The following is a 27504-nucleotide window of genomic DNA, read 5'->3' on the forward strand; positions in this document are numbered from 1 at the left end:
AGAGATGGCTTCAGAATAAAATGAGAAGGACACCGTTTCTTGTTTCACATGAATAGAGATTAAGTAGTGTAAGATCTTTTGAGAAGTAAGGAGAATTCCCACAAGGTTTGGATGGGCTCAGACTTTAAAAAACAAGGGTACATGTGTGTGCAGCTTATAAACACACCATCAAATCCTTCACATATGCGTTGTTCTAAAGTGTTTAGTCTCTAAGATGTGTGAGAATACATAACAGAGAAAGGATGATACTAACCAAAGCTGAACTACATTTTCTTGCATTTTATTGTCTACATAGAAGTGTCAGTGTATATAAAAATAAGATACATAGAGCATTTAGATAACCTTTTATGAAATGTTTATGGTTGTGATCTCATGTTGAGAGTGTTATGAGTATAGCCTTAATATTTAAGATATCTCTGCAGCTGTTCGCTTTTTTTTTTTTTTTTTTGATGGCCCATATGGGGATGGAACCTGTGGCCTTTGGCATCCTGCAACTCCTGAGCGTATTGCCCATTATATTCAACAATGTTACAGATGACAGTGGGAGTATCAAATACAAATTTGAAATGTCACCCAGGATCCCTGTACACCCTTGGGTTCAAGTGGCGGTAAACCCGGCATTTCCAGCCACCTGCACTCGGGAAGGTCTTACCTCTGGGTTGGATACTGCCTTTGCACACCCAGTGTAGCCTCTCCATTCTTCTTTCTGTCTGCTTCCAGAGAGCTAAGCCAAAGATTTCTCTTTCGTGAGTCTTTTTAGGTTTTGCCGCCTGCCGTTCTCAGTCAGCCCCCTTTCTCATGCTATCCATAAGCTATTTTGGCATCTTGCTGTCTTCCCTCCCTTGTGCGTGACTTGCCTTGTGAAGCTCACTTACAGCTGTACACTTTCCATGCTGGTTGGCAGGCTGAGCTGTAGGATTTCATTTTTAGTGATTGTTGTGGTACTTGATGTCCCTTCTGATGTAAATAGAGCTCCACTGTTTCCAGGAAGGAGAAAAAAAAAATATAGCATTCTATGTAAAGCCTTGTGCGTAATGGTAGAAAGCTGAAAGGAGATTAATGAATTAATCCCACCCTGGATGTCTCCCCCAAGTGTACCCAGAGTGAAACTTTGGCACCCATGACCTGCTCTCTTGCCTCATTTTTCACCATGCTGAAAGGTGGTCTTGGAAAAGGGGATAATGCCAATAACCCCCCATGGATTGCCAAACCGTTTTAGTGCCCCAGACACAGGCTGGGTCTCTTTTCTCACCTATTGCTCTTAACAGTCATTTGTCAGAAAGCTTACAAGCCAGCAGCATGTACCGAAAGCTTTCATTTCTGCATCTCCAAGGACTATCCTTAGCTTTATAAATGGTCATCACAGGCATAAGTTGATATAGCTATTTTGGTCTCATTCCAAACAAAGATATTCTCCTAAGAATCTCTGTTGTGTGTAGCCAGCTGCATATTTCCAGCAGATTGTCGTGTGTGCAGAATGGTTTCTGAATGTTGTCAAGATGTCCATAATTTTTTGAGCTGAAGGAGCTTTCCCAGAGGTCAAATTTATATTTTGAAAACATAATCCTCATTTCTCATCTCCCTATGCAGTTCTTCAGAAAAAGACGACCATGAAGCCAAATCTACAAATGACTTATACTTCTACACCATCAGTAATGGGAAATGACTCTAACACAGCCCCTCAATTGTCATCCACAAGTCCATGTTCTCATGTACTAGCTTTGCATCATAATTCTACTCACATCCACTTCAGTTTAGAAGTACCTCAATTCCAGTCTGCTAATAATGGAAAATGTCTCTACAAAATTCTGAGAGAGATATCCAGACTATTCATGTAGTTTCTTATATTCCTCTCCTATCAAGAGAAAATTGTTTTTACGCAGGCAGAAGCCACCAGTAACTTGGGAACACCTCTTTAGCACTGCACAGTAGCTGATTGAATGCAGCTCATTCAGGGATTGTACCAGCGCTAGAGAGAGACGACAAGTTCCAACAATTACAGCATTTTGACTCTCTTCTTTACAGATGGTGTGACAGGCATCCTGCATCCTGAGACACATTACCAGTGCTTTATGGGGAGAATCCTTAAAGATATCTGAGGAGCCTCTTCTTATTTAGAAGAACTTGGCAAAGTCCAAGGACTTTATTTATCTGCCTGCCCCATCAAATTCTGGCAAAGCTGAATATTGTCCTTAGTACCTTCTTGAGTTTTCTGTATAACAGAAAACCTTATGCATAAAGGTAGGAGGCATTAAGGACACTGATAAATTATTACTCCCAAGGATTCCTTCTCCAAAGGCCCTCAGAGTGAAAAGTAACCCATACATTTGCTGTCACTTGATCCATAAGACACTCCATAGTACCAACAAATGGGAAGCCAAAAGTGGTGTATGAACCGCTAGGCAAAAGCCAGAAATGACACAAAGGTTCTGAAGTTAGTCCAGGCTACTTTAATAATCCTTGAAGGTCTATCCAGATAACACACCCTTGGGAACTGTTTTCTGAATAGCTTTAAAATTAAGTGAACTTGGGCATGAAGAGTCTCAACACGAATATTTGGGGGTTTTGTTATTAGCTTCCTTATGAATTGGCTTTATCTTCTAGGATCCTACTTTTCTACATTTTATTAGGATGTCTCATGTGAGTGTCTCAGAAAATCTGCCATTTCCCCTTTTATAGTTGCCTAAATGTGGCTTACAATTTAGAACTCTTCTTACCTCTGAATTCATAAGAGTCATGTTGTTAAGCAAAATGATAAAACATCAAAATTTTACAATTCTTCACAGAATCATAATCATGGCTAAAAGGAACACAGCATAACACTGATCAAGGGAAAGAACAATGAAAAAGTTCATTAGACAAGGTTATATTTGCACATAGGAACATCTCTTGACCACTTATTCCATGTGAGGCATAGTTCTTTACAAGCATTTTACATGTTGTTGCTGTTCAGTTGCTAAGTCATGTCCAACTTTTGTGACCCAATGAACTGCAGCACACCGGGCCTTCCAGTCCTTCACCATCTCCTAGAGTTTGCTCAAACTCCTGTCCCTTGAGTAGGTGATGCCACCTAATCATCTCATCCTTATCCAACCTTTTCTCCCTGACCTCAATCTTTCCTAGCATCAGGGACTTTTCCAGTGAGTCAGCAGTTTGCATCAGGTGGCCAAAGTAATGGAGCTTCAGCTTCAGCATCAGTGCTTCTAATGACTATTCAGGGTTGACTTCCTTTAGGACTGACTGCTTTGATCTCCTTGCTGTCCAAGGGACTCTCAAAAGTCTTACCCAGCACCGCAATTTGAAAAAGTCAGCTCTTTGGTGCTCAGCCTTCTTTGTGGTCCAACTCTCGCATCCATACATGACTACTGGAAAAACCATAGCTTTGACTTTATGGAACTCTCTGGGCAAAGTGATGTCTCTGCTTTTAAATATCATGTATTAATAACATGTACTACATGTTTAATACTCAAAACTTAGGCAGTATATACTATTATTTTCCACATTTTATAGATGAGAAAACTGAAGCATGACATGAATCAGTAATTTGATCAATGTAAAATTACTGGTAAGTGGCAAAGATGAAGTTAAAAGCCAAGCAGTCTGGCTTTGCAGCATGCTATTTTAACCATCAGTCCACACTGCCTACAGTCAACATTAATCATTGTTTTACTCTTATCAGGGCAACAGCTGGATTAAGATCATTAATGATCATGGATGTATCAGACCTGTATTGTGAAAATGCTGCATAACAAACCACTCAAAATTTCATTGACCATTTATTTACCATTCATTGGGATTCAGCTAATCCAGGCTAGGCTTTGCTGGGCTTGGCTGGGCTCATTCATTTTTCTGCGGAGTAGTTCTACTTCACATGCCTCTCCACTAGTCTCTGCTTGTATCTTGTTTATCAACATTCCATTGGCCCAATGCAGAGTTCAAGAGTCCAAGTGCAAGGGCCCTACCAAAAGTATATGGCAATGGATATGGACATAGGGAGAAGTAAAGAATTGGGTCATTGTGTCAGCCTAGTATAATTAGAAACAAGGAAAATAAATGGGGTTGGAAGTCAAATTTTACTATATTAATTCATTGCTTTATCCAGCCATTCAGTACACTCCCTTGATTTTCGTATACAAGCACTTTTCTTACATCTTAGTCATTTCAAGATAAAAATTCAGAATTGCTCCTTCAAAAAGACTTGTCATGTCATGGATGAGACAGACAATCAACAGTTCCAGCACATCATGGTACTGTCAAGAATGTTCTGAGAGCAAGGACTAGAGCTCCAAAGGAGGGTTGTATTCAGTCAGGAGAAAGGAGAAAGGGGAGGAGTGACTAAGATAATGTTCAGGCTAAAATTTAATGTGTAGGTAATTCAAATAATAGCAAATGTGCCTGCATTAATGCAGCAGGACATCAAGAGATGAAAATGGAAGTGAGATCATGAAGGAGCGTGCATGTCACCCTAAGTAGCCCAAATTTTATCCTGAAGGTGATAGAAGGCTATGAAAGATTTGAGGAAATGGTCAAACTTCATAAAAATGTACCTACAATGCCTGACAATTTTCTGATGGATAATTTATATTATCCATTGTAATGATATATAGGTGAAGTGTAAAAGTCACTCAGTTGTGTCCAACTCTTTGCGACCCCATGGACAACACAGTCCGTAAAATTTTCCAGTCCAGAATACTGGAGTGCGTAACATTTCTCTTCTCCAGGGGATCTTCCCAACCCAAGAATCAAACCCAGGTTTTCCACACTGCAGGCGGATTCTTTACCAGCTAGGCAAGTGGTATGATATCAGCTTTCCTGGTGACTCAGATGGTAAAGAATCTGCCTGCAATGTGGGAAATCCAGGTTTGATCCCTGGGTCAGGAAGATACCCTGGAGAAGGGAATAGCAACCCACTCTCGTATTCTTGTCTGGAGAATCCCATGGACAGAGGAGCCTGGGGAGACAGTCCATAGGGTCACAAAGAATTAGACACAACTGAGCAACCAAAACTTTAACTTCAAGTGGTATTATACAGAATTAATCCTTCTATAATGTTCCTTTATTTTGAAGTTCCCAAAGATGCTTTCATATTGGCTTTTCCACAGTGTGACCAGGCCTTCAGTGACTGGTTCACACCTAGTAAATATCAAAGAATCAATTTATTCATATGCTCTGAGAAATAAAACTTTTACACAAACTATAAATTTTACACAAAGTATTCAAGTCAGCAGGGTTGGCACATTGCCTCCCCAGGCCAAACTATGTGGTTATGCAATAAACATAACCAACGCCTGTTGTAATTATTTACTACGAAATATTATATTGACAAGGACCATAAAACAAAGAGAGGCAGACATGAGAGTCAGATTTCTTGGTGAGCATGGAATCAAAATAATGGGAGTTAGATGAATTGAATGTTTAATGGCAACAGGTGTGAATACCTGTTGGTCCATCTCACAATAGAGCTGGACTTTCAATTGAGATCAAAAATACTTGAGAGAGATCCCATGGCTCCAAATCTAAGGGCCAGCCTTGCCAGTGGGACATAAATAACTTGATGTCCAGCAACTAGGGTCCCCTCTTCCTTTCATGATCATTAACTTTTGCCCAAAGTCTTGGCTTCTTTTCCTGCATTTCTACAGTTGACTGATGCCCCTTCTGTGTGGCATCTTTTTTTCTTTAAATATGTTAATACTTCAATCAGAAGCCATCTGGTCTGTCATAAATCTGCTGATCTATAATCTAATATTGATTTTATCATTTATCTCCCAGAGAGTCAATTATTTCCTTCATTATCAACATTCCAAGTAGACTTCTTATTGTAGCCTCTTAATACTTAAAAAAAAAAAGGACACACTAGAATGTGTAGTTAATAATTATTATATAAACCCATGCAGTCAAGTTTATAAAAAAAAAAGACATTTTTAGTTATTTAATGATGTAGTTCCAGTGGCGAGTTTTGACCTGCAATAAAAGCATATGAGTTTCCTTAAGTTATTTAGATCAATATATTCATGGAAACATGTTTTTTATTCACTTGAAATTTTAACTTCAAGTAATGCATCTTTGTAATTATATAGTAAAGGGCAACAGATACCTCCAGGTAATCTTTGAAATAGAAGAAACAATTTGTTTGTTCTCTGATTTTCCATTCTCCTTCTTGTGCTCTTTGTTACCATGAGCAAAACATTTGAATGAAACAGAATTTTTGTTTATAGATGACTATCTTCTGTTAATGTTGAAAAGCCCTCCTGACTTCTAAATAATAGTTTGATTATATTATGTATATTTCTTTGACAAATGAGCGAGGAAAATGGAAATAAAGTAAGTGATCTCCAAATTTCTCACTGGTATCAGGCATTTGTGGCTTATCTCATATGTTGTTATGAGATAAGCAATTAAAATAAGGTATTGCATGCATCCATAATATACAAATCATGCAGGAAAGCCAGAAAAATATGTTTATACCTCTATAAAAATACTGTTGCTTATGTGTATATGCTTCTTTATATTTATTAATCTTTTACATATGATTTAGGAATTGGAGAATGGAGGATTACTACATTTATCAAAATGCTATTGTTTGCAGGTAGTAGAAAACACAACTCAGGGTTAATTAATAAAGGTGATTTACTGCTTTGGTAGCTGAAAAGTCTTTCAAGTAGTGCTTGAACCACAGCTCAAAAGGTATTACCCAGGACTTTTACTCTTTTTGCATGTTTCAACCCCTCTTTCAGGCATTTCCCTCATTCATTAGCGGCTTCTCTCCTTATACTACAAGATAAATGGCAGTGGTTTCCAAGCAATTATACTTCTGCATTCTTATCCAGCAGAGGAAAGCGTGTCTGCCACAATATCCAAATAAAGGCCCGGAAACTCCTTCTGATCAGACAAGTTAAACCACAAGCCCACTTTTGAACAAATCACCATGGCCATGGAGCCACCTCTGTACCCGGCAATAAAGTCAGCTTCCTGCACCACATGCCCTCCTGAGTTAAGGAGGAGAGGTGTATTAAAATCAAGGCAGTGCACCAAGAGAGAGGAAATAAACTTAGGAGTCACGATAAATAAACTTAGGAATCACGTAAATGACTTTACACTCTGGCTTTAACATCAAATGAAACACACTAAAAACTATTCCTGTTTGCAGTAAAATAAGTGGTCGATATGAACAAGGCACATAGAAAATAATTTAAATGAAGAAAAACAATCTACTATGAAAAGGATTAATGTGGATAAAGACAGAATTTCACTGAACAAGATGGGGATAACTGATATTTCCTTCCCCCACAACAGATCTGTAACCATTTCCATTTGTCTTTTAGATCTACCAAAGTACCAGTGCTGATCAAAAGCTGTTGTAAGCTGCTAAGTTCTGCTTCCCCTCTTCCATGTTCCAAGCAGCCACAAAACCCACCGTCCAGTGTTGCTTATTATCTTCTGTCACCATCCTTCTCCACACCAGTAAAATGATAAATAATAAAAAGTCAGGAGGAGCACTAACACACCCCAACAAGGAACATCTAGCTAACTGAATTCCAGGGTGCTGAGTTGATCCAGTGAGATTTGATCATTCAGAAATTAGAGAGAAACTATCACAAGCAAATTGAGACATACATTGCTACATTGCAATGCTCTGCCTATTAGGTGTTTTCTCTATATTTTACCTTGCTTTAAAATTGTTTTTATTGAGAGATTTAAACCTTAATTTTTTTTCTCAAAAAGCTACTAATTATCCATAGGTAGTGAGTTAACCAAAGTCTTTCCCATCTTCAGAGCTATTTAAACCTGCTCTATTTTTTCTATTTGCCAAAGAGCACCTATTCTGTTTCAAGTGGCACAGGACGCTTACTGGCTCCTGCAAAAGTAAATTCTTTTGCATGCAATCGAAAAGTAAGGCAAAGTGACGTGACAGGCTTCCCCTTTACCCCCTTTCAAGATGGATTACCGTTTTCCAGATACCATCAGCCCTTAACAGTGGGAAAACTCCAAGACGTCCACTGTTTTGTGCATTAAATAAAGTGTGCATTGGTAATGAACATTTTTCCAGTCAAGGTTGATGTTACACGGATTTAAGATGCAGAAGCTCAGCAATAAAGTGTATATATAACCAACAGTCTTGGAAAAAAATTGATTGAATGTGGGTTTAAAATCAAGTTTTACCCAATCATATGAGTGCTTTAATGAATTATTAGGTATTTTATTCCAACGCAAACTTGACTTCTATGCTAATCATCTGAGCAAAGGTGTATTTGTTTTAGATTAATACTTCTATGTAATAGAACTTAATTTACTTTCAAGAGCTCCTCACTTAATTATTTACAGCTTGTACATAATAAAGGGAAAAAACATATTGTGTGTTACTGTTAACTATTTAAACTAGCAGGATATTCTACTGCTTAATCGCAACATAAAAATCCTTACCCATAAGCATTTGTTATAATCACAGTTGGCTTCAGGAGAGTTATTGATATTAAAGAATATTTATTTACTTGATATATTAGATCAGTGTTCCCCAAACATTTTGGCACCAAGGACCGGTTTCATGGAAGAAAATTTCTGCCTGGATGGGGTGGGGGTGGGGATGTTTTCTGGATGATTCTCATCAGGAGTGTGCAACCTAGATCCCTCATATGCACAATTTAAAGCAGCATTCGCACTCCTATGAGTGAGTGTCTAGCACTGTTGCTGATCTGACAGGAGGTGGCACTCAGGTGGTAATGTGAGCAATGGGGAGTGGCTGTACACACAGATGAAGCTTCACTCACTCTCCCACCACTCGCCTCCTGATAGCTTAGTTCCCAATGGAACATGGACTGTTCTTGGAGGTTGGAGACCCCTGTACTAAATAAACATTTGAGATACAAGAAAATGCAATAAATGAAAACCGGTGCTTCATAGTATATTTTCATAATTCAAATGCTTTAATTTGCCCTCTGTTTCCTTCCTACTAAGGCTGGCTTCAATATTCCCAACTCAGAAAAGAAGATCAGACCCACAGCCTGATCTTTCTGACTTTACCCACTGATGATGCAGTGTCCCACATATCTCCCTACAGGACTGAGACACTCATTTCCAACTGCTGAGAGTCTAGACTGCTGGCAATTTTCAACTGAGTCTCTCTCTAAAATTTCGGGAAGCCAGATGTTCTCAGACTTTAAGTTGCATTAGAATCCATGGGAAAGCTTAGAGCACAGATATGCTCTAAGATGTCTGTGCACTCAGACTTCTGATTTAGTAAGGGGTCCAATATTCTACCTTTCTAACAAGCACCAGGATGAGACTAACTCTGCTGTTTTGAGAACCACCACCTTAGGCTGAAAAGAGGTGCCTCACCCAAGGTCACATCTCACTCTCTAGAAGCAGCCCAGATACATTGGGAGTGTATAGGATTCCTTGCTTCCAAGGGACAAAGCTAAAGGGTTACTTTAGTTTCAGACATGCTGGTGAATTTGGCCGAGGCATTTATCACTGCATAGTGTTTCAGTAATTTCGTCTGTCCAATCCTATGTTCATTTTCGTTCTAAAGCTATTGATCCTACGTGTACTATAAGACCCAAATTCATCCACTTAAAACTCCTATGAAACATATTAATGACTCTTCAGTTTCCCAAGAATGCAATCCAAGCTTGTGTCTATTTTTTGTATTCTTCCCAATTTTGGATTACTATGGGAAATAATCATCTATGGAAAGATTCCCTGGAGAAGGAAATGGTAACCCACTCCAGTATTCTTGCCAGGGAAATCCCATGACAGAGGAGGCTGGCAGGCTACAGTCCATGGGGTCACAAAAGAGTCAGACATGACTTAGGGACTAACAACTGGCTACTGAATGCTTACTGGATAACAAGTGTACAGATTCATAATGTCCTACCTTAAATCATCCCTCCACACTGCCTGATAGTACTAGAATGTGTGTAGGTAGTTTTTTCTCCCTGTTTCCACATTAACTATCTATTTTTCATTTTCTTCCCACCTCCCATTCCATCATTTCCTAGTATACTCTCAGATGGACTTTTCATAACCTTACCAAACTGCACAAGCCAGATGCCAAAGTTATCCTCCACACACCCTTTCTGTTATTCCCAATATCTCATCCAATATCAGGTCATGATGATTCTATCTATAAAATATTGCTCCAAGTGTCTGCTTCTCTCCAACTATCCATTTATGCCCCAGTGTAGACAAGTATAAATTCTCATTCTGAAAACATTAAACCCTTGCTGACTAGACTAGGATTTTGTTACCTCCAATCTGTTCTCTACCTTTGCAGTAATTCTAAAACAAAAAGTTGATTTCACTTTTCCCTTTAATGTGTTCTTTCTACATTTTCTACCACAAACATGCTGATGACCACCTCTCTTCATTCCACATATACACATAACCATCTCAGAATAAAGTTTGACTGTTAAAGTCAAGACTGTTCATGATCCAACCCCTGCTTATATCTCTTGCCTTATTCTGTATCCCTACATATAATAAAATATGCTCCAGTTATACTAAACAAGCCTTGCATAAGCCACTCATCTAGTAAAAGACCATCTTACCTGTCTCCTGAGAAACCTGTATGCAGGTCAAGAAGCAACAGTCTGAATCCTGTAGGGAACAACTGATTGGTTCAAGATTGAGAAAGGAGTAAGACAAGGCTGTCTGCTGTCACCCTGTTTGTTTAAACTATATGCTGAGCACATCGTGAGACATACTGAGCTGGATGAGTTAAAAGCTGGAATCAAGATAGGTGGGAAAACCATCAGTAACCTCAGATATGCAAGTGATACCAATCTAATGGCAGAAAGTGAAGAGGAACTAAAGAGCCTCTTGATGGAGGTGAAGGAGGAGAATGAAAGAGGCAGTTTAAAACTAAATATTAAAAAAAACTAAGATCATGGCAACCTGTCCCATTACTTCATGGCAAATAGAGGGGGCAAAAATGGAAGTAGTGACAGATTTTCTCTTCTTAGGCTCTAAAATCACTGGAGATGGTGACTGCAGCCATGAAATCAGAAGACGTTTGCTTGTTGGCAGGAAGGCTATGACAAACCGAGACAGTGTTGAAAAGCAGAGACATTACTCTGCCAACAAAGTTCTGTATAGTCTAGGTTACAGTCTTCCCAGTGTTAATGGACAGTTGTGAGAGCTGAACCATAAAGAAGGCAGAGCACTGAAGAATCGATGCCTTCGAACTACAGGGCTGGAGAAACTCCTGAGTGTCCCTTGGACAGCAAGGAGATCAAACCACTCAATCTTAAGGGAAATCAACCCTGAATACTCATTGGAAGGACCAATGCTGAAGCTGAAACTCCAATATATTGGTTATCTGATGCCAACAGCTGACTCATTAGAAAAGTCCCTGATGCTGGGAAAGATTGAGGGCAGAAGGAGAAAAGAGTATCAAAGGATAAGATGGCTGGATGGCATCACCGATGCAATGGATATGAACTTGGGCAAACTTTGGGAGATAGTGAGGGACAGAGAGGCCAGGCATGCTGCAGTCCTTGGGGTCACAAAGAGTTGGACATGACTGGGTGACTGAACGACAACAACAACAATCAGTAAAATGGATCTGAGCCCCCAGGGATAAGAACACACATACAAAAATTATGGCAACAAACTTTAAAGATTTCCAATCCTTTAAATATACCCTCAGATGCTTAGAAGTTGGTCATGAAATTCCAGGTTGAGCAGCAATGTTATTAATGCAACCCTCTAATACAAAAGCAAGAGAATTGTAGAATTTTAGGGTTGGAATGGACAGTAAACAAAAGCAAGTCCAACTCTCTTCAGTTCAGTTCAGTTGCTCAGTCGTGTCCGACTCTTTGCGACCCCATGAATTGCAGCACGCCAGGCCTCCCTGTCCGTCACCAACTCCTGGAGTTCACTTAAACTCACGTCCATCAAGTCGGTGATGCCATCCAGCCATCTCATCCTCTGTCGTCCCCTTCTCCTCCTGCCCCCAATCCCTCCCAGCATCAGAGTCTTTTCCAGTGAGTCAACTCTTCGCATGAGGTGGCCGAAGTACTGGAGTTTCAGCTTTAGCATCATTCCTTCCAAAGAACACCCAGGACTGATCTCCTTTAGGATGGACTGGTTGGATCTCCTTGCAGTCCAAGGGACTCTCAAGAGTCTTCTCCAACACCATAGTTCAAAAGCATCAATTCTTCGGCGCTCAGCTTTCTTCGCAGGCCAACTCTCACATCCATAAATGACCACTGGAAAAACCATAGCCTTTTTCCAAATAATGAAAATGATGCTAAGAGAATTTAAATCATGTCAAGTGGCTATTGAAGGAGGAGTCAGAATAAACTGAAAAGGAAGTGAGAAAAGTTGAAGAAAACCTATAAAATACCAAAGAAAATGTTTTATGAGGTTATGGGGTGTCACCATCAATTCTGAAATCCAGATAAACCTAATGTGTGCATGAGGGACAGGGGACAGACTGGAAGGTCAAATCCTGTACTGCTCTCTAAGACAGACATGGTCCTTTTCAGAAGGCCATATTGCCAGTGCCTCTTTGTTGAAGTCAATGGAGACTTAGAACCAGAAGATGTTCTTAAACCTTCATCCCCTTGAACATACTGGGTATAATTCTAATAGCTAATACCTCAGGAAGAAATGCATTTTATATTAACTGATATATGGACAGGAAGCAAATATACTTATGCACATAAGTAAATAATAATTTTTTTTCACAAGGCAAACTCTGAAGTTTTTTTTTATTTTATTTTATTTTAAATCATTAAGGGCTAACTGTGACCTGCTTGATTGTCATCACAGTCTGTTAATGGGTTGTAACCCACAGTTTGAAAAATAATGTGGCCATGGTTTCTTATTATTTAGTCTGAATTTGAGCTCTTCTTTATGTCCTCTTATCCATAGTAGCAATAATACTTCATAATATCCCTAGTATATTTTGCCTTCTTGGTAAATTGCATTTAATCTCCTGCAATCTTTATTAAGATTAAGCCATGCAGTAGGCATAAGAAGGATATGTATTTTAGTCAGCTCAGGCTGCTACAACAAAATACTACAGATCGGGTGGCTTAAACAACAGAAATTTATTTTCTCACAATTCTACAGGCTAGAAGTCTGAGATCAAGGTGCCAGCATGATCAGATGCTGGTGAGAGCTTTCTTGCTGACATTTAGACAGCCACTTTCTTGATGTGTCCCCTGACGGTAAAGAGAAATAAAGAAAGCTTCCTGGGTTTCTTCTTACAAAGACACTAATCCCACCATGAAAGCTCCACAATTATGGTCTCATCTAAACACAGTCACCTCTCAAAGGCTCATCTCCAAACACCATCCCAACCATACTGGAGATACACCTTCAACAGAGAATTTTGGGAGGACTTAATTCAATACAAAGATCAATGTAACACAAAGCTCTTTTTAAAAAAAAAATGTGTCTTCCCATTCTGGTGGAAAGGAAAACATGGGGAAAGTGAAATTGAATGGTGAGGAAAAAAAGTCCTATGTACCTTTGGAACCAAAACTTTAAACTGCTACAAACATCCATATTAATAGAGGAAGGCTTATTCTTTGTTTTAAACTTGTAAATTTTCAAATATCAAAAACCCTTTGGAGAAGCAACCTAACAACACAAGGTGATGATGGCATGACACAGGCAGAGAACAGATCATGGAATGGTAACCTCTTCATTCTCTGGGAAAAGTATGAAAGAAATCCAGAAGTTTTCCCATAACAGAGTGAGTGGTACATAGCCCAAAGTCAGAGAATTTTACATCATAACGTCAGAAATCTTTGCTAGGATTTCCTTAAGGATTAACTGAGGTGTGCATCCTGGGTAGGTAATGGCCAACCTCTCAGGAATTGTCTTGATCAGAAAGAGATGACACTAAGACACTTTGAGAAAGATACAAGGAATGAATCCAAGGCCTGAAACCAGGCAAGGTGATCTACGTCTTGACTGAAGATACTCAGAAGCCAACCAGACAAAAATAACATAACAGTATATACATGGTCCACATGCCTAAAACCAAACAGAGTAGGAGAGGCAGGATGGAGACAAAGAGTGCAAGTCTGGATATGGACCTCAGTGATACAGAGAAAAGCAGAAAGAAATGGCTGTTAAACTAGAACAGCATGTGATATATTTAATTGCTAAGTTTGTGACTTAAACTGTGACACTATTACACTTCACTTTTATGTTCTCTCTCCATTAACATATTCTGACTTGTCATTTTAACTTAAGAAAAGTATAAGGTTATTTCTAAAAATATAACACAGGTTATTATAAGAAGCTTGGGTCAAAAACAATGTTAATATTTTTGGAACCAAGTAGTTAACGCCTCACTATCATTTGCTTCAAAAAAAATGATAATAGATTGATTTATGCCACACATTAATATCAGGAGTGCCACACAAATTTGCACAAAGTTCTCATTTATAAAACTGGAGTTCTTTGTACCGCTTTACATTAAAAACTATTCTTAGGAGTCCTCCAAACTATATGAAAAGAAAAATGTAAAGCAAAGTTTCAACCCAAGGTGAATAGCACACCATTTCTGGCTAAATTTGTATCTGAGAATAGAATGAACTCCACTGGCCAGGGCACATCACTATACTGTAGCCACTGGTGCTAAATTTCGCTATTTCTGAGTGACCACTGACCTTTATTGTACGCTTGCTGTGTACTTACCACTGTGGTATGTAGGCACTGAAGACGCAAACTGAATAGGGCAGAATTCCAGTCCTATGAGCGCTGATCAGAGAAAAGTTAAGCAGTTACAAAATATTAATACTATCATCTGTGACATGGTTAATGTGTTACAGGAGCAGAGACCAGGTAGGAGGATCTTCTTGCTGTGCAATGGGGCTGTGTCAGGGAAACTTGTGAGGGACGGATTCACAGAGAGGTAACAACTGGACTGAACATGTCATGGGGGAAAATGTTTTGTTTTGTTTTTTTAAATAGCAGAAATAGAGACACCTACTTAGAGAATGGCTGTGTGGACACGGAGAAGGGGCTCGTGGTGGGGGATGATTCGGGAGCTTGGGATGGACGTATGCGCACTGCCCGTAGGTAAAACAGATAGCTAGTGGGAACCGTCTGTATACTGCAGGGAGCTCAGCTCAGTGCTCTGTGGTGACCTGGATGGGTGGGATGGGATGGAGTGTGGGAGAGAGGTTCAAGACAGAGGGGATATATGTTTACATTTGGCTGATTCAACTTGCTGTACAACAGAAAGTAATACATTGTAAACAACTACATCTCAATTAAAAATATCTTAAAATGATTTATTTTTAATATTAATAGACCCAAATGAATCTAGTAAAAATAGTAGAATGGAGTATGTTGGGGCCACAAAAAATTTGGAGATTAAACTTTGAGGGTTTACCTCATGATGTTATGGACTGGATTCTATGACAAATAAGCCATTTGAGGATAATTTTTAAAATACATGCAACAGTTACTTATTTTGAGGAGACTGCAAAATACATTTGTAAAACTGAATACCAGTGGTTCTAATATTAACAGAATGACTACTTGTGGCTAGGAATAAAATATCTAGCAACAACCTCATGTGCCAATTCAAATATTTTTGTACTTCAAAATATTTAGATGGATAAAGATGAAGTAACTTGAAAAACTCCTTGGTGATTAAAAAATGGCTTAAGTGGTGGTGATGAAATAAGATTATAAATGCATATTTTGATCCAAGTTAGGTCAACTTCACTTTCTCAAGAATTTTAAAAATTGGAACAGATTCCAATGGGCTTTGGGTGCTGAGCCATGCAAAACATGGCAAGTTAGAACTGAAACAGGCATGCTTGCCCACCAGCCTCGTTGGGCGAGCAGAAAGGCCAATTGCAGAAGAGTGGAGAACAGAGGGAAATGTATTTGAACCTGGTCTCTGAAGTCTCCTGCACTGGCAAGCAGGTTCTTTACCCCAGCACCACCTGGGAATCCTAATTAAAGGCCATGTGAACACAAACGGAGGAAGGAGGAAACAAGAGCAAGTTGTCATCTTGGTTTCTGGGTCGTCTGGATTGCTCTGCTTTGAGTGCTCTTCGTTTTAGTTCCATGCAAACCTGGCTGAATTTCTTATCCTAGGATTTCCTGAAACATGCCAATACTGTTACAGGTTTTGCCTAGATAATTATGAGTGTATTTTGTTATATCTAAGCCAATAATTAACATACTTGTGCCTTTCAAAAGACATGAAAAGGTAGCCTAAGACAAAGAAGAAAAGACAACAAGCTATTTAAAGCATAGTATACAACATCTCCATCACTTTTACCATTGACTCCACTGAATGAAAAGTAATAGAACATAAATAAATTCAGGTATTTCCTTTTTATTCCTCTGGGGTACATAGTAGAACTAAAATTATATGTAATTTTAGCTGAATGAGATGACTTCATAACTTTATCCATAATATTCAGTTTACAGAAGAAATGTATTCATTTTGCCATTTCCATCTTTATTGTTTTGTTAAGTAGATTAAACTAAAATGCTCACGGTGATCCTGGAATTTCATTTAGGATTATGATTCTTTCCATCTGGAAAGAAGGTTAAAAGAAGAGTGGTTGATTAGCTATTTATTTCCAAATACCCGAATATATTGAGAGTCTAATTGAATTTTTTAATTATCCAGATGTTGGGCATATGTAAACTTTAAAAATAGAAAAAGGAACTGCCGCTTAATAAGTCATAGGTTAGGGCAGCATTAGGAATAGAAAAAGCTTTAAAGAGATGAATGTGGCCTTAATGACATTAACTTTACATTTTCCTATTGAGTGACTACTCTCATCATCCTATTCTGTATTCAGTTACTTTGTAGAGACTCTCCTTACTACCGGCCCCCTCTAAATCTCTTTTCTTATTAACTCTTCAGAAATTCATTCACACAAAAAGGATTGATAGTTGCTCAGTGTAAGCCTTCCCAGGAGAACTGTCATTTTAAGCCTTTAATTAAGCAGAATAATCTTTTAGTACAGAATTTTAAAAAATGTAGTCAAAAGAAATGGGAGTATTTGAGGAACAAGAAAGTTTGATGCCTCTTATCATACCAGGTAGGTAACCACTCCCCCTCTCTCCTTAACAAATTGGGTTTTGTTTAGCAAAAAGTATTAAGCAGAAGTAATTATCACACTAATTCTGTCTTATCATTGTAACTGTTATCACTGCTATTCTCATTCATGAGTGATCTTTTTCTAACTTGAAAGTTTATATGTTCTCCCCAAAAGAGAAAAAGGAAAAAAAAAAGGAAAATTAGCTCAGTGAAGGGTTATATAGATGATATCGAGGAGACATGGCACCAATAGCAATTTTTATAAACATATATAAAATAAAACTATTATATAAACTATAACAAAAATAAAAGAGATAACATTCAATCTGATTTCCTGCCTGTTGATCTCTTACAAAGTTCCACAAAAATTTGCAATACAAGTCCTTAAAGCAAATAATGCTGGTAGAGTTCCTAGTTGGTCAATAGGTCACCTAACGACCATATCATATTTGTATAGCAATAGGGATGGACTCCATTTCATTATTAAGTCAAGCAAGGAGCCCACATCCCCTGAAACAAGACACCTCAAGTGGCAGATCATATCATTGGCCAATACACCAAGTAGCTGCAACCACAACTGGGCCCCTGATCACGACAGGGAAAAAGTTGGTGCTTCATAATCATACAATGAAAAAAACCCCACCTCTTAAGTCCTAAGGTCTGTCTCTCTCCTAGGTCTGATATCTGTTTCATCCTAAGTGCTATGGATTACATTAAACTCCACATCGGCAACACCTATTATTCTATGATTATTTTAAATAAGTAATTCTCCAGTAGAACAGGTATGTGGGAGGTCTGTCTGTTTGCCTTTGCTTTTATAAAAATATAAAATACAATATAGAGATTTAATAGATGGATATCTATATTGATTCATCAAGTACTTGCTCTTCACTCATCTTCCAACAAATAATTTTAAGGGACTGCTGTGCCAGACCCTGTGTTACAAACAATACATACACGGACTTGGGACCTAGGATGAAGTACAGGAATGGGCTTTAGAATTAGGATGACTGGGTTAGAATGCCCATGCTGCTAGTGACCAGCTATGTGACTTGAGCAAGCTACACATACTCTCTAAGCCACAATTTTTTGTTCCTTAAGATAGATACATTTGCAAGGTGGTCATGGGGATTAATGAAAACATACGGCTAGACCTAACATTGCTATAGTATTCCATCTTGGTCAATTTATTTATATCACTTTGCTTTTAAAAAAATCTGATAAACAGGCAATGTAAATAGATTCTTAATTTCAAAAGCTTAAATGATAAGGCAACAAAGTATAAGAATATTAGTGTGAAATTAAAAAGGAAAAGCTCTTTAGTAAAACACAGAGGGTGCCTTTTGTTGAAATAGTGTATTAGAGGGCATGGATGCATTAAAACGAAGAGAATATTTGTAAATAGCTTCTTCCAGAATTCACACTGATAATCATTAGTTGTTAGGCCATTTTTCAGTGGGAAATATATCAGTTCTCAGTGATTTAAAGAAAAAAAAAAGGGCTTCTCAAAAAGTCTCCTCACATACAATTTCATAGAACACATCTAAATAAGTCAGTAGTGTGGGTGGGTTGCTAAGGAATGCTGTAGCTTAAAGCACTTATGTTATAGCTTTGAAAACATGGGTCCATGTAGAAATGAAATTACAAAAATTAAATGGTCAAATCTATCCACAAGCCCATGTTTCAAAGATATTGTGTACCTGTACATTGTACAAGATCTTCTATTTGTAAACTGTGATCCCCAGGGGACTTCTGCTGGAGAGATGCCCATGATAGAGGTGAGAAGATGTTCACCACAGGGACAGGAATAGTCTTCCCCATACCTTCCTGTAGTTGCAGCTTGAAGATCCTGAAATTTAACACACAAACCAAACACTTCCAGTCCAGCATTCTGAATACAGTATTGCTCCAGGAGTGTTAAGTAAGAAATGCACTGAGCTGACTTATTCTGAAGGAATTTACTATCTAAAAGTATTCCCATTCCTATTTCTTCTTGAAGAATTTACTTCCCAAAAGGACTGTTGTTGTTCAGTCATTAAGTTGTGTCCAGCTCTTTGCGACCCCACAAACAGCAGCACACCAGACTTGCCTGTCCTTCACTATCTCCCTGAGTTTGCTCACGCTCATGTACATTGAGTCAGTGATGCCATCCAACCATCTCATCCTCTGTCATCCCCTTCTCATCCTGCCCTCAATCTTTCCCAGCATGAGGGTCCTTTCTGATGAGTTGGCTCTTCGCATCAGGTAGCCAAAGTATTGCAGCTTCAGCTTCAGCATGGACAAGCATAAAGGCAAATGTATTTTTTTTTTAATAAATTGCCCTGGTCAGCTGTTTTTGTAAGTCAAACTTACTCTTGAACCAGGATATTTCTAGCATCCAATGGGTATACAGTCAGAAGTTCCAATACAATTCAGTCTAATATTAAAAGTTCAGTATATATAGGTGCTCTGGGGAAAACTAATAATTTAAATAAAACTAATAATTTAAATAAATGGGACACATCATCCTCAACTAAGTCAACCTTCTGCATCAACAGGATGTGGGACCTGCAGATACCAAGGAATGATTTGCACTGTTTCATTTTACATAAGGGACTTGAGCAGCTGTGGATTTTGGTATCAAGTATGGGGTCCTGGAACCAATACCCTGTGAATACTGAGGGATGACTGCACCAAGTTTAAAAGCATCAATCAATCCCCAGCAACTGATGCTTTAAATGTATGATCCTTTCTCATCTCCCCTTGAATTCTATTTTGCAGATGAAGAAACTGATACACAATGACTCTTAATTACCCCAGGAAGCAGTGCCAGGAGGCCAGCATTCTAGTAGAGCTATATTTTCGATTCAATCTTAGGTGGAAATCAAAGGACAACTGATGAGATACATAAAATAATCTAATCACAAAATCTAATCACAGAGAAGAAAAGATTACCCAAACATTAGTCCATTACTAAGACAGAATACAGAAAAATAATCTAATAAGTAGCTTCTAAATCTGCTAGTGGAAAACAAAATAGAAATGAAGTAGTTGAAGTTCTCTATGAAGGTACATACATAGGCTGAATGTGTAAAGGGGTTATTATTATATTCATATACAAATTTTACCTTGAGACATTGTCATCTTTGCTGCTTCCTCACTTAAATGAAGATAGTTAAATTATTTAATTTCCCCTAAATTGAAATGAAGTTCATAGAAGGAATACATTTTTGAAATTAAAATCTACGATAAAGAAGAAATTTTATAGAGCTTCCATATATTTGCCATCATTTTAGATTACAAAACTGAATTGGCTGAAGACTTGGAAAAAATACACTCCAGGGAGCCACTCAGTATTGGTAAAAGAAACATACTCTGTTTAATGTTTGTTGTTGTCAATTTCGTCACTTGTTTCTAAAACACTATGATCAAGCTCTTGGAAATCTAGGCTCCTCGATTTCTTTCATGGATTCTATGGGACTACAGAATAATTTAAAGTTTTCATCTGAGTTAAGGATCTTTACTTCTGTAGTTCATCAACCTCATCTGTCACGTACATGTCACTGAAATGAGAAAAACCTTAGAAGGCAGGAAAAAATTAAAAACAAATTAATGTGGGAAGATGATATAAATCAAGTGGTGAAGCCAAGAGTGAATTATCAAAAGATCTTTCATCAGGAGTGAATACATTTTCCTTTCTCAAGAGGAACCCATTATGTGTTTTTGTTTGCACTATTATACATCAAGGGGCATATTAAAGAAATAGATTTATTAGGATTTAGAATGTGTTTTACTCTGATAGGAAAGAATAGCAGTCCTTCAAATTTAATTTGAAAAGGCTTAAACCATGAAAGTCTACATAGGCCTGGTAAGTAATGAATGCTATGAAAAACAAATACTATTTTTAACTTTTAAAACACATAACAAATCCTCTCCCATGAGAAAAAAAAAAATACCAAAACAATACCAAGTTAGAATAAGCATTATTTATTCTATCTAAAATCCTCAGAATTTATTCAGTCAACTATGACAGTTTGAGGTTTTTATGGCAAATCATGTTCTGTTTACTCAGAAGGAAAAGAAACAATTAAATCAAGGACTGCTCATGTTTTCTAAGCTTGTTTTTCTTCTGAGTTAAATTGATTGGCTTTACCAATCGGTTTTAAAAGACATCTATATAAAACAAGAGATTTCAATAAGGAGTTTGAGATTGCCAAGCAATTTGAGAGAACATCAAAGGTAGGCAGAAATTCAGAGATAAAGAAAAATTAGCTTTTCTATGGTTAACCTACCTATAACTTGCCCAATCATCACACTTGTTAATTAAAGAAACATAAATAGCCATATTGGAATCTGTGTATGTGTGTATGTAAGAGAGAGAGACAGACCCAAAGAGATTAGTAGTGAGAAGAAATATCAAAGCATTGAATTTGGCCTAAGAACAGATTGGAGGGAGTGACTATTGCAGTTGGAGAGGTGAACTATTATTGCAACACAGAGAATGCTCTGGACAAGAGATCTGCTACTGTCTCAACAGTTAAGCAGGAAAAGGCTTTTCTTTTCTAGGGAGAAGTCAACAAGGCTAGAGAGAACCAGGTATGGGAAAGTAGGATGAAGGATGACCTGATGAGACAACAGATCAAAGAGTGGTTTACTGTGAAGCCCCCTACTCTTGACAGGGGCTCTTTAGGAGAGTTAGGATTCTGGCTTAGGATGAAGGAGGTCAAAATTCAGGGACCTGGGGAAAGGAGAGAAAATTAAGTTTGAGTGTTCTGATTGATTAGCAGGAATAGGCAGTTCAGCAAATCACTTATGAGGCAAAGAATGGACATTTGGAGAGTCTATGTCTGACTTGTCATAGGTATATAAGGACACATCTGTGAGTTGTATCTAAATCATATGGGGTAGGGTGGCTTCTGCAGTATGCTGTTTGCTGGAACACAAGAGTAGGGGGATTTCTTTAACCTTTGCTATTTCCTAGGATCAAATGTATGTAAAGTGCATTTGTGCTCAGTCATGTCCAACTCTGTGACCCCAGGAACTGTAGCTCCTCTGTCCGTGGGATTATCCAGGCTACAATACTGGAGTAGTTTGCCATTTCCTACTCCAGGGGAATTTTCTCGACCCAGGGATAGAACCTGTGTCTCTTGTGTCTCCTGGATTGTCAGGTAGATTCTTTATCATTGTGCCATCTAAAGGGCCAGGGCAAAAGTCAACAGTCTTACTGTTTTAATGTGACTCCCAGCTCTGAGCCTTTCTTCTTCCTTTTGACCGAAAAAAAATGTCGTCCCTTATCCTCTCCTGCTACAAAGATCCTGGAAGAACCAGTTTGCTGTCTCACATGCTAGGGCAGGAGAGGGGAAGGAAGAATGATGTTGGAAAATCTTTAAAGAAGCTCTTGGACAATAACATGTGAGCTGAGGATGGCCTCCTAAAATGATCACGGTCCTTTCAACAAGATAAAAAGCACCTAGAAGGGACATGGTATTTCATCAAATCCCTTCAGTGACCTGGGAGAGTCTTGACTGGAGTGTGCAGTTTGTTACCAGAGCTCTGAGCATGGGAAGTACTATGTGTAGTCTCTGGGCAGATGCAGCCTGCAGAACTGCAGCATACAAGGAGTTAAGAGAGTTTAAAGCTTTCAATAAGTCATCAGGCACATATTGGCGACTGGGTCTAGCTTGAACAAGAACAAAAAGGTCACCTCTGACAGAAGATCTCATCAGGGTGAAAGTATAGACCAGTGACTTTATTATGCCCCAGAGGCTCAGAGTCAGGAGGTGTGTGAAATAAAGCAGGTGGAGATTTTTTTCCATCCTGGGAAATAGATGCTGCATAAACTTGAATAAAGTTCATAAACCTTTGAATTCCTGAGTCTTATTTTCTTAATCAAGAATACTACTTACCACTTTGATGACTTTTAAGTTTATCTCAAGAATTCATAGGCTGATAAGAGCTTGAGAAAAAAGTATTGTTTTTATACATATACAGTATGCATTGTTTTATACATTCTACCACTATTAAAAGCAATGAAATGCACCATAAATTATGTCATTAATTCCATAAGGCTGAAAGGAAATTAGTTCTGCTCATAAGTAACAAAATGCTGATAGTTCTTATTTGATTTCACCATTTTGGAGCATTTAGAACTTTTATCACTATTGTGATAAATTAAAAGTGGGAATGTAGTCTGTGTTTTCTCTAATTTTGGTAATAATGCCATTTCTGACAAACTTTGTCTCTGTCATCAAAGTAATATGATTTGCTTCTTAATTACATTTCTGGATGAAGGTAAAATAACAAAGAACCACACCAATGAATTCATCTCCTTTTAATATATCTTACAGTGAGCTTTAGTTAATGTTGAAGAGATGGAAAGAGGTGCAGGAAACCAGATTAGATTCTCCCTTTCTTTGACCTGTCCTAGTTTACAGAATGTTATTATTCTGCATTCCATATATTAAATATAATTACATTTTAGTGTCATCTCTATTTCTCACAATGTTGAAGTGTTCATTGTAGCTTACCAAAAAGCCTTAAATACGGGTGTATGAGAAGCCAAAATGAACAAAATGATTCCAATCCTGTTTTCTGTATCTCATTATCAAGGCTTTATTTAACCACTCTCCTAGAAGAGGGGCAGCTGCACTTAAATTATACCATCACCTAATGGAGACCACCTAGAGAGACTCCAAAAGTCGTTTGCACAATAATTTTTAGAGGCTTTTCATCACCCTTTATTCAGCAACATCCACAATACCTATCTTAGCATTTGGTGGATGATTCTGAATCTGAAGCACCGTTTTCTCTCCTAATCATCACACTCCATGGTTCACGTAAGCTCTGTCAGCCTCGTTTCTGTGGTCTCTGAAAGCAATCCCCTCTTTGTACTACTTCCAGCATAGATTCAAGCCACGAGTAACAGTGGCTAGAAAAAGCCCTTCTTCTTCCTCCTCACCCACAACAAGGAAGAACCAGCTGAGGACAATATTGTAGAGCAGGCTGACCTCAGCTGACACTCCAAAAACGTTTACTTAGCACTGCCCTAAATGTGAGTAGAAATAAAGGTAAATAAATACAGGGCCGAAGCCCTGCAGAATCTGGCAGGGTATTCATGCACCCGGGAAGATTCTGAGAAGTTTATTCACACTGAACTGTTATTAGCTGACAAGTGTTAGTTCCATCAGGTGCTATTGCATCAGGTTCCTTAGCAACCCGGTTCCTCCTTCCTTGGTTGGGTGGTAACAGCGGGAGAGGCTGGTGACTCGGGATTGTTGTGTGGGAACAGCTTCTCAGGGAATCTGTCAGAGAATTATAAAGTTGCTCAACAGAGGCTCCAGAGAACAGGCTGTCATCCTATTTCATCCTGGACCTTTTACAGAATGGGCTCCCTGAAATGTCCCTGAACAGATTCTCTGCCAAGCAAGAGGGCAAGTGTGCGGAGCTGACCTTGGAGCCAGAAGTCTCAAGAGACTCATTTTCTCATTAAGGATTTTATTCCCTTTAAAAGCACCATAATGTAGCTTGAAAAACTACTTTCCTTTAAGAGCTTGTCTCACAGCCTGATGTACTTTACGGGGTAATGGCCACAGAATTTAGGTTCAACTGGCAGTAATCCTAAAGGGCACCATATCAAGTGTTCAGAACATCAGGAATTTTAGGCTAGGAATAAAGTGGCCTCCTGAGTGAATTTCACATTTCACTGAGTGGATAGAGGAGATGTATACTGAAAAAAAAGGTTTTGGAAAGGAAAAAGTCTAGACAGACTTTTAATAGAAGATAACTGTATTTCTATCTATGGATAGATAGAAATATATATATAAATACATAGATATAAGATAAAACAATAGATAAGATAGGATATATAATCTATATAGATATTAAATATCTATATATAAAATACATAGATATATTTTTATTATCTATATGTCCTATAATACCATCTGTATGTATATATAAGTGTACATACATAATTTCTTGTATTCAATCTGTGGTTATTTAACAGTAAAAAATGAAAACCAGGGGCCAACCTACTTACAGAAAAATTCATAGAATATTCCTTTAGTTTGGTCTATAATCATAAAATAGTAACCTTTTTAAAAAATGAAAACTAAAGTCCAGACTATTTATAGAAATTTAGCTGAAAAAAATTCTGATGACCTCTTTTATCACTTATGCAGGTCACTGAATATGCTTAGGTTTAAATCTATGAGGACTGTCCTACAGGTTAAGACCTTGGCCAGTTAGCTTGGAACAAGGCTTCTTTCATCTGTGAACAGACCGATTCAATAAACTGTTGTTAGCAGTGAATGATGCCATATGTTCCTTTACCCTAGTCCCAAGGTGTCATTTATATAAGTAAGGAAGAAAACAGGAGCATGTGGTTTTCTATAGTTTGTATATTTTGTAATTTGTCATGAAATTTTTCACATACTTGCTACCATGTAATATCCAATAGAAGACAGAAGATGCCCACCTCTCAGTGGCTTAAATAGAAGACAAAGCGTTACAACTGGCTGTTGACATAGCCTGTCATCTCAAATATAAGAGTGAGATAGACCATCTCAGGAGCAGAGACCAGATGTGCTGGAGGAACTTGAGGAAGGATGAACCACTCTGTCTTGAAGAGGGCTAGAATGGGATTGCACTTCCCTCATAGCTCAGATGGTAAAGAATCTGCCTGCAATGCAGAAGGTCCAAATTCTATCCCTGGGTAGGGAAGATCAGCTGGAGAAGGGAGTGGCAACCCACTCCAGTATTCTTGCCTGGAGAAGCCCACAGACTGAGGAGCCTGGCAGGCTACGGTCCATGGGGTTGCAAAGAGGTGGACAGAATGGAGCAACTAACACTTACACTTTCTTTCATGATGGGATTAGCAGCCATTTCCAGTTCTGCCAGGAGCCATTACCACCTCAGGATTAGAATCTAATGTACCACATGGTGACTATAGTTGGTGACACTGTATTGTATAATTAAAACTTGCTAAGAAAGTAGAACTTAAACGTTTTCATAAAAAAGTAAATATGTGAGGTGATGAATATGCTAATTTGGTGGGAATATGCTAATTTAATACTTCTGTATACATATATCAAATCATCACATTGTATACTTTGTATATGTATTACAATTTTGTCAATTACACAACAAAAATTAAAAAAAATAAACCAATGAGGTCCATATCTGATTATTAAATTTATCTGGAGGAGAAAATTTTTTCAATTTTGTTAGAAAAAAATCTTTTGGCATCTCTCTCCTAAAGTTCCAAAGCGTTCACTCAATCTTTTTTAAAAAAAAAAAAGTATTAACTAATTAAACAGTCTGATGAAAAGGAAAGGGATCTGACCTCAATCAAGTAGCTCATTATGACATATGACAATAACGTGTCAGAATAAACAGCATGTGGTAGACACTCAATAAATGTTTTGACTGAGTAATAATATTAGTAATTGTAAAAAGTAGATAATGTCTGAGGAGCTTACTATGTACAAAGTGAAATTGTTAGTCACTCAGTCATGTCTGACTGTGACCCCATGGACTGTAGCCTGCCAAGCTTCTCTGTCCATGGGGATTCCTCAGGCAAGAATACTGGAGTGGGTAGCCATTTCCTTCTCCAGGGGATCTTCCTGATCAGGGACTGAACTCGGGTCTCCTGCATTGCAGGCAGATTCTTCACTATCTGAACCACTAGGGAAGTTCCTGTTATGTACTAAACACCAAGCTAAACACTATATTCAGGCAATTCCAGCTGAAACACATTTTTCACAACTCATTTGACAGCAATACCTGACCTAACTTAAAGTCATTTGATGGCAAAACTTCATCTGAACAACTATGTGACTATTTCTAGTCTTTTTTAATTCAATTTAGTGTGAGTATGTGTGTACTTTCCTGTAGAATAATTAATATGTTTGACTCTACTGCTCAAACTCTGTCATGGGGTATTATGTGATACATAGACTCTATTTAACCTTTCTTTAAAAAATAAAAATGGGGGGGCGTGGTGAGGAGAGAGAGCTGGGTCTTGACAGTACTGTCCATCTGCCTGAGTGCCCTGGTCATGGCCACAGGGGCTGAGGGCAAACGGAAGCTGCAGATTGGAGTCAAGAAATGGGTAGACCACTGTCCCATCAAATCGCAGAAAGGGGACGTCCTGCAGCTGCACTACACGGGGAAGCTAGAAGATGGAACAGAGTTTGACAGCAGCCTGCCCCAGAACCAGCCCTTTGTCTTCTCCTTGGGCACAGGCCAGGTCACCGAGGGCTGGGACCAGGGGCTGCTAGAGATGTGTGAGGGGGAAAAGCAGAAGCTGGTGATTCCATCAGAGCTAGGGTATGGAGAGCAGGGAGCTTCCCCAAAGATTCCAGGTGGTGCAACCTTGGTGTTCGAGGTGGAGCTGCTCAAAATCAAGCGACATTCAGAACTGTAGCCAAACTGGAGAGGGGTGGTGGAGAGGCCCCCATCAGGGACCAGACTGTCTAAAGAAAGAAAAAAAA

General features: G+C 38.4%; 1 protein-coding gene across 1 annotated transcript; it reads left to right on the forward strand.

The window, feature by feature from the left end:
* Positions 1–458: 458 nt before the first annotated feature.
* Positions 459–27504, forward strand: LOC113897547 (peptidyl-prolyl cis-trans isomerase FKBP2-like). Its single transcript, XM_027550321.1, has 4 exons — positions 459–608; positions 14790–14872; positions 14932–15039; positions 27017–27504. The coding sequence occupies exons 1-4, from the start codon at positions 459–461 to the stop codon at positions 27435–27437; spliced, it is 762 nt and encodes a 253-aa protein (XP_027406122.1). The 3' UTR covers positions 27438–27504.

This window comes from Bos indicus x Bos taurus, chromosome 1 (assembly GCF_003369695.1).
Source record: "Bos indicus x Bos taurus breed Angus x Brahman F1 hybrid chromosome 1, Bos_hybrid_MaternalHap_v2.0, whole genome shotgun sequence".
Classification (NCBI taxonomy): Eukaryota; Metazoa; Chordata; class Mammalia; order Artiodactyla; family Bovidae; genus Bos; species Bos indicus x Bos taurus.

Coding starts and splice junctions, on each gene's coding strand:
- LOC113897547 (XM_027550321.1), top strand. CDS start 459: ATGGGGATGGAACCTGTGGCCTTTGGCATCCTGCAACTCCTGAGCGTA. Junction 609..14,789: donor ACCCTTGGGTTCAAGTGGCG/GTAAACCCGGCA, acceptor AATGTGTTACAG/GAGCAGAGACCAGGTAGGAG. Junction 14,873..14,931: donor AGGGACGGATTCACAGAGAG/GTAACAACTGGA, acceptor TTTTTTAAATAG/CAGAAATAGAGACACCTACT.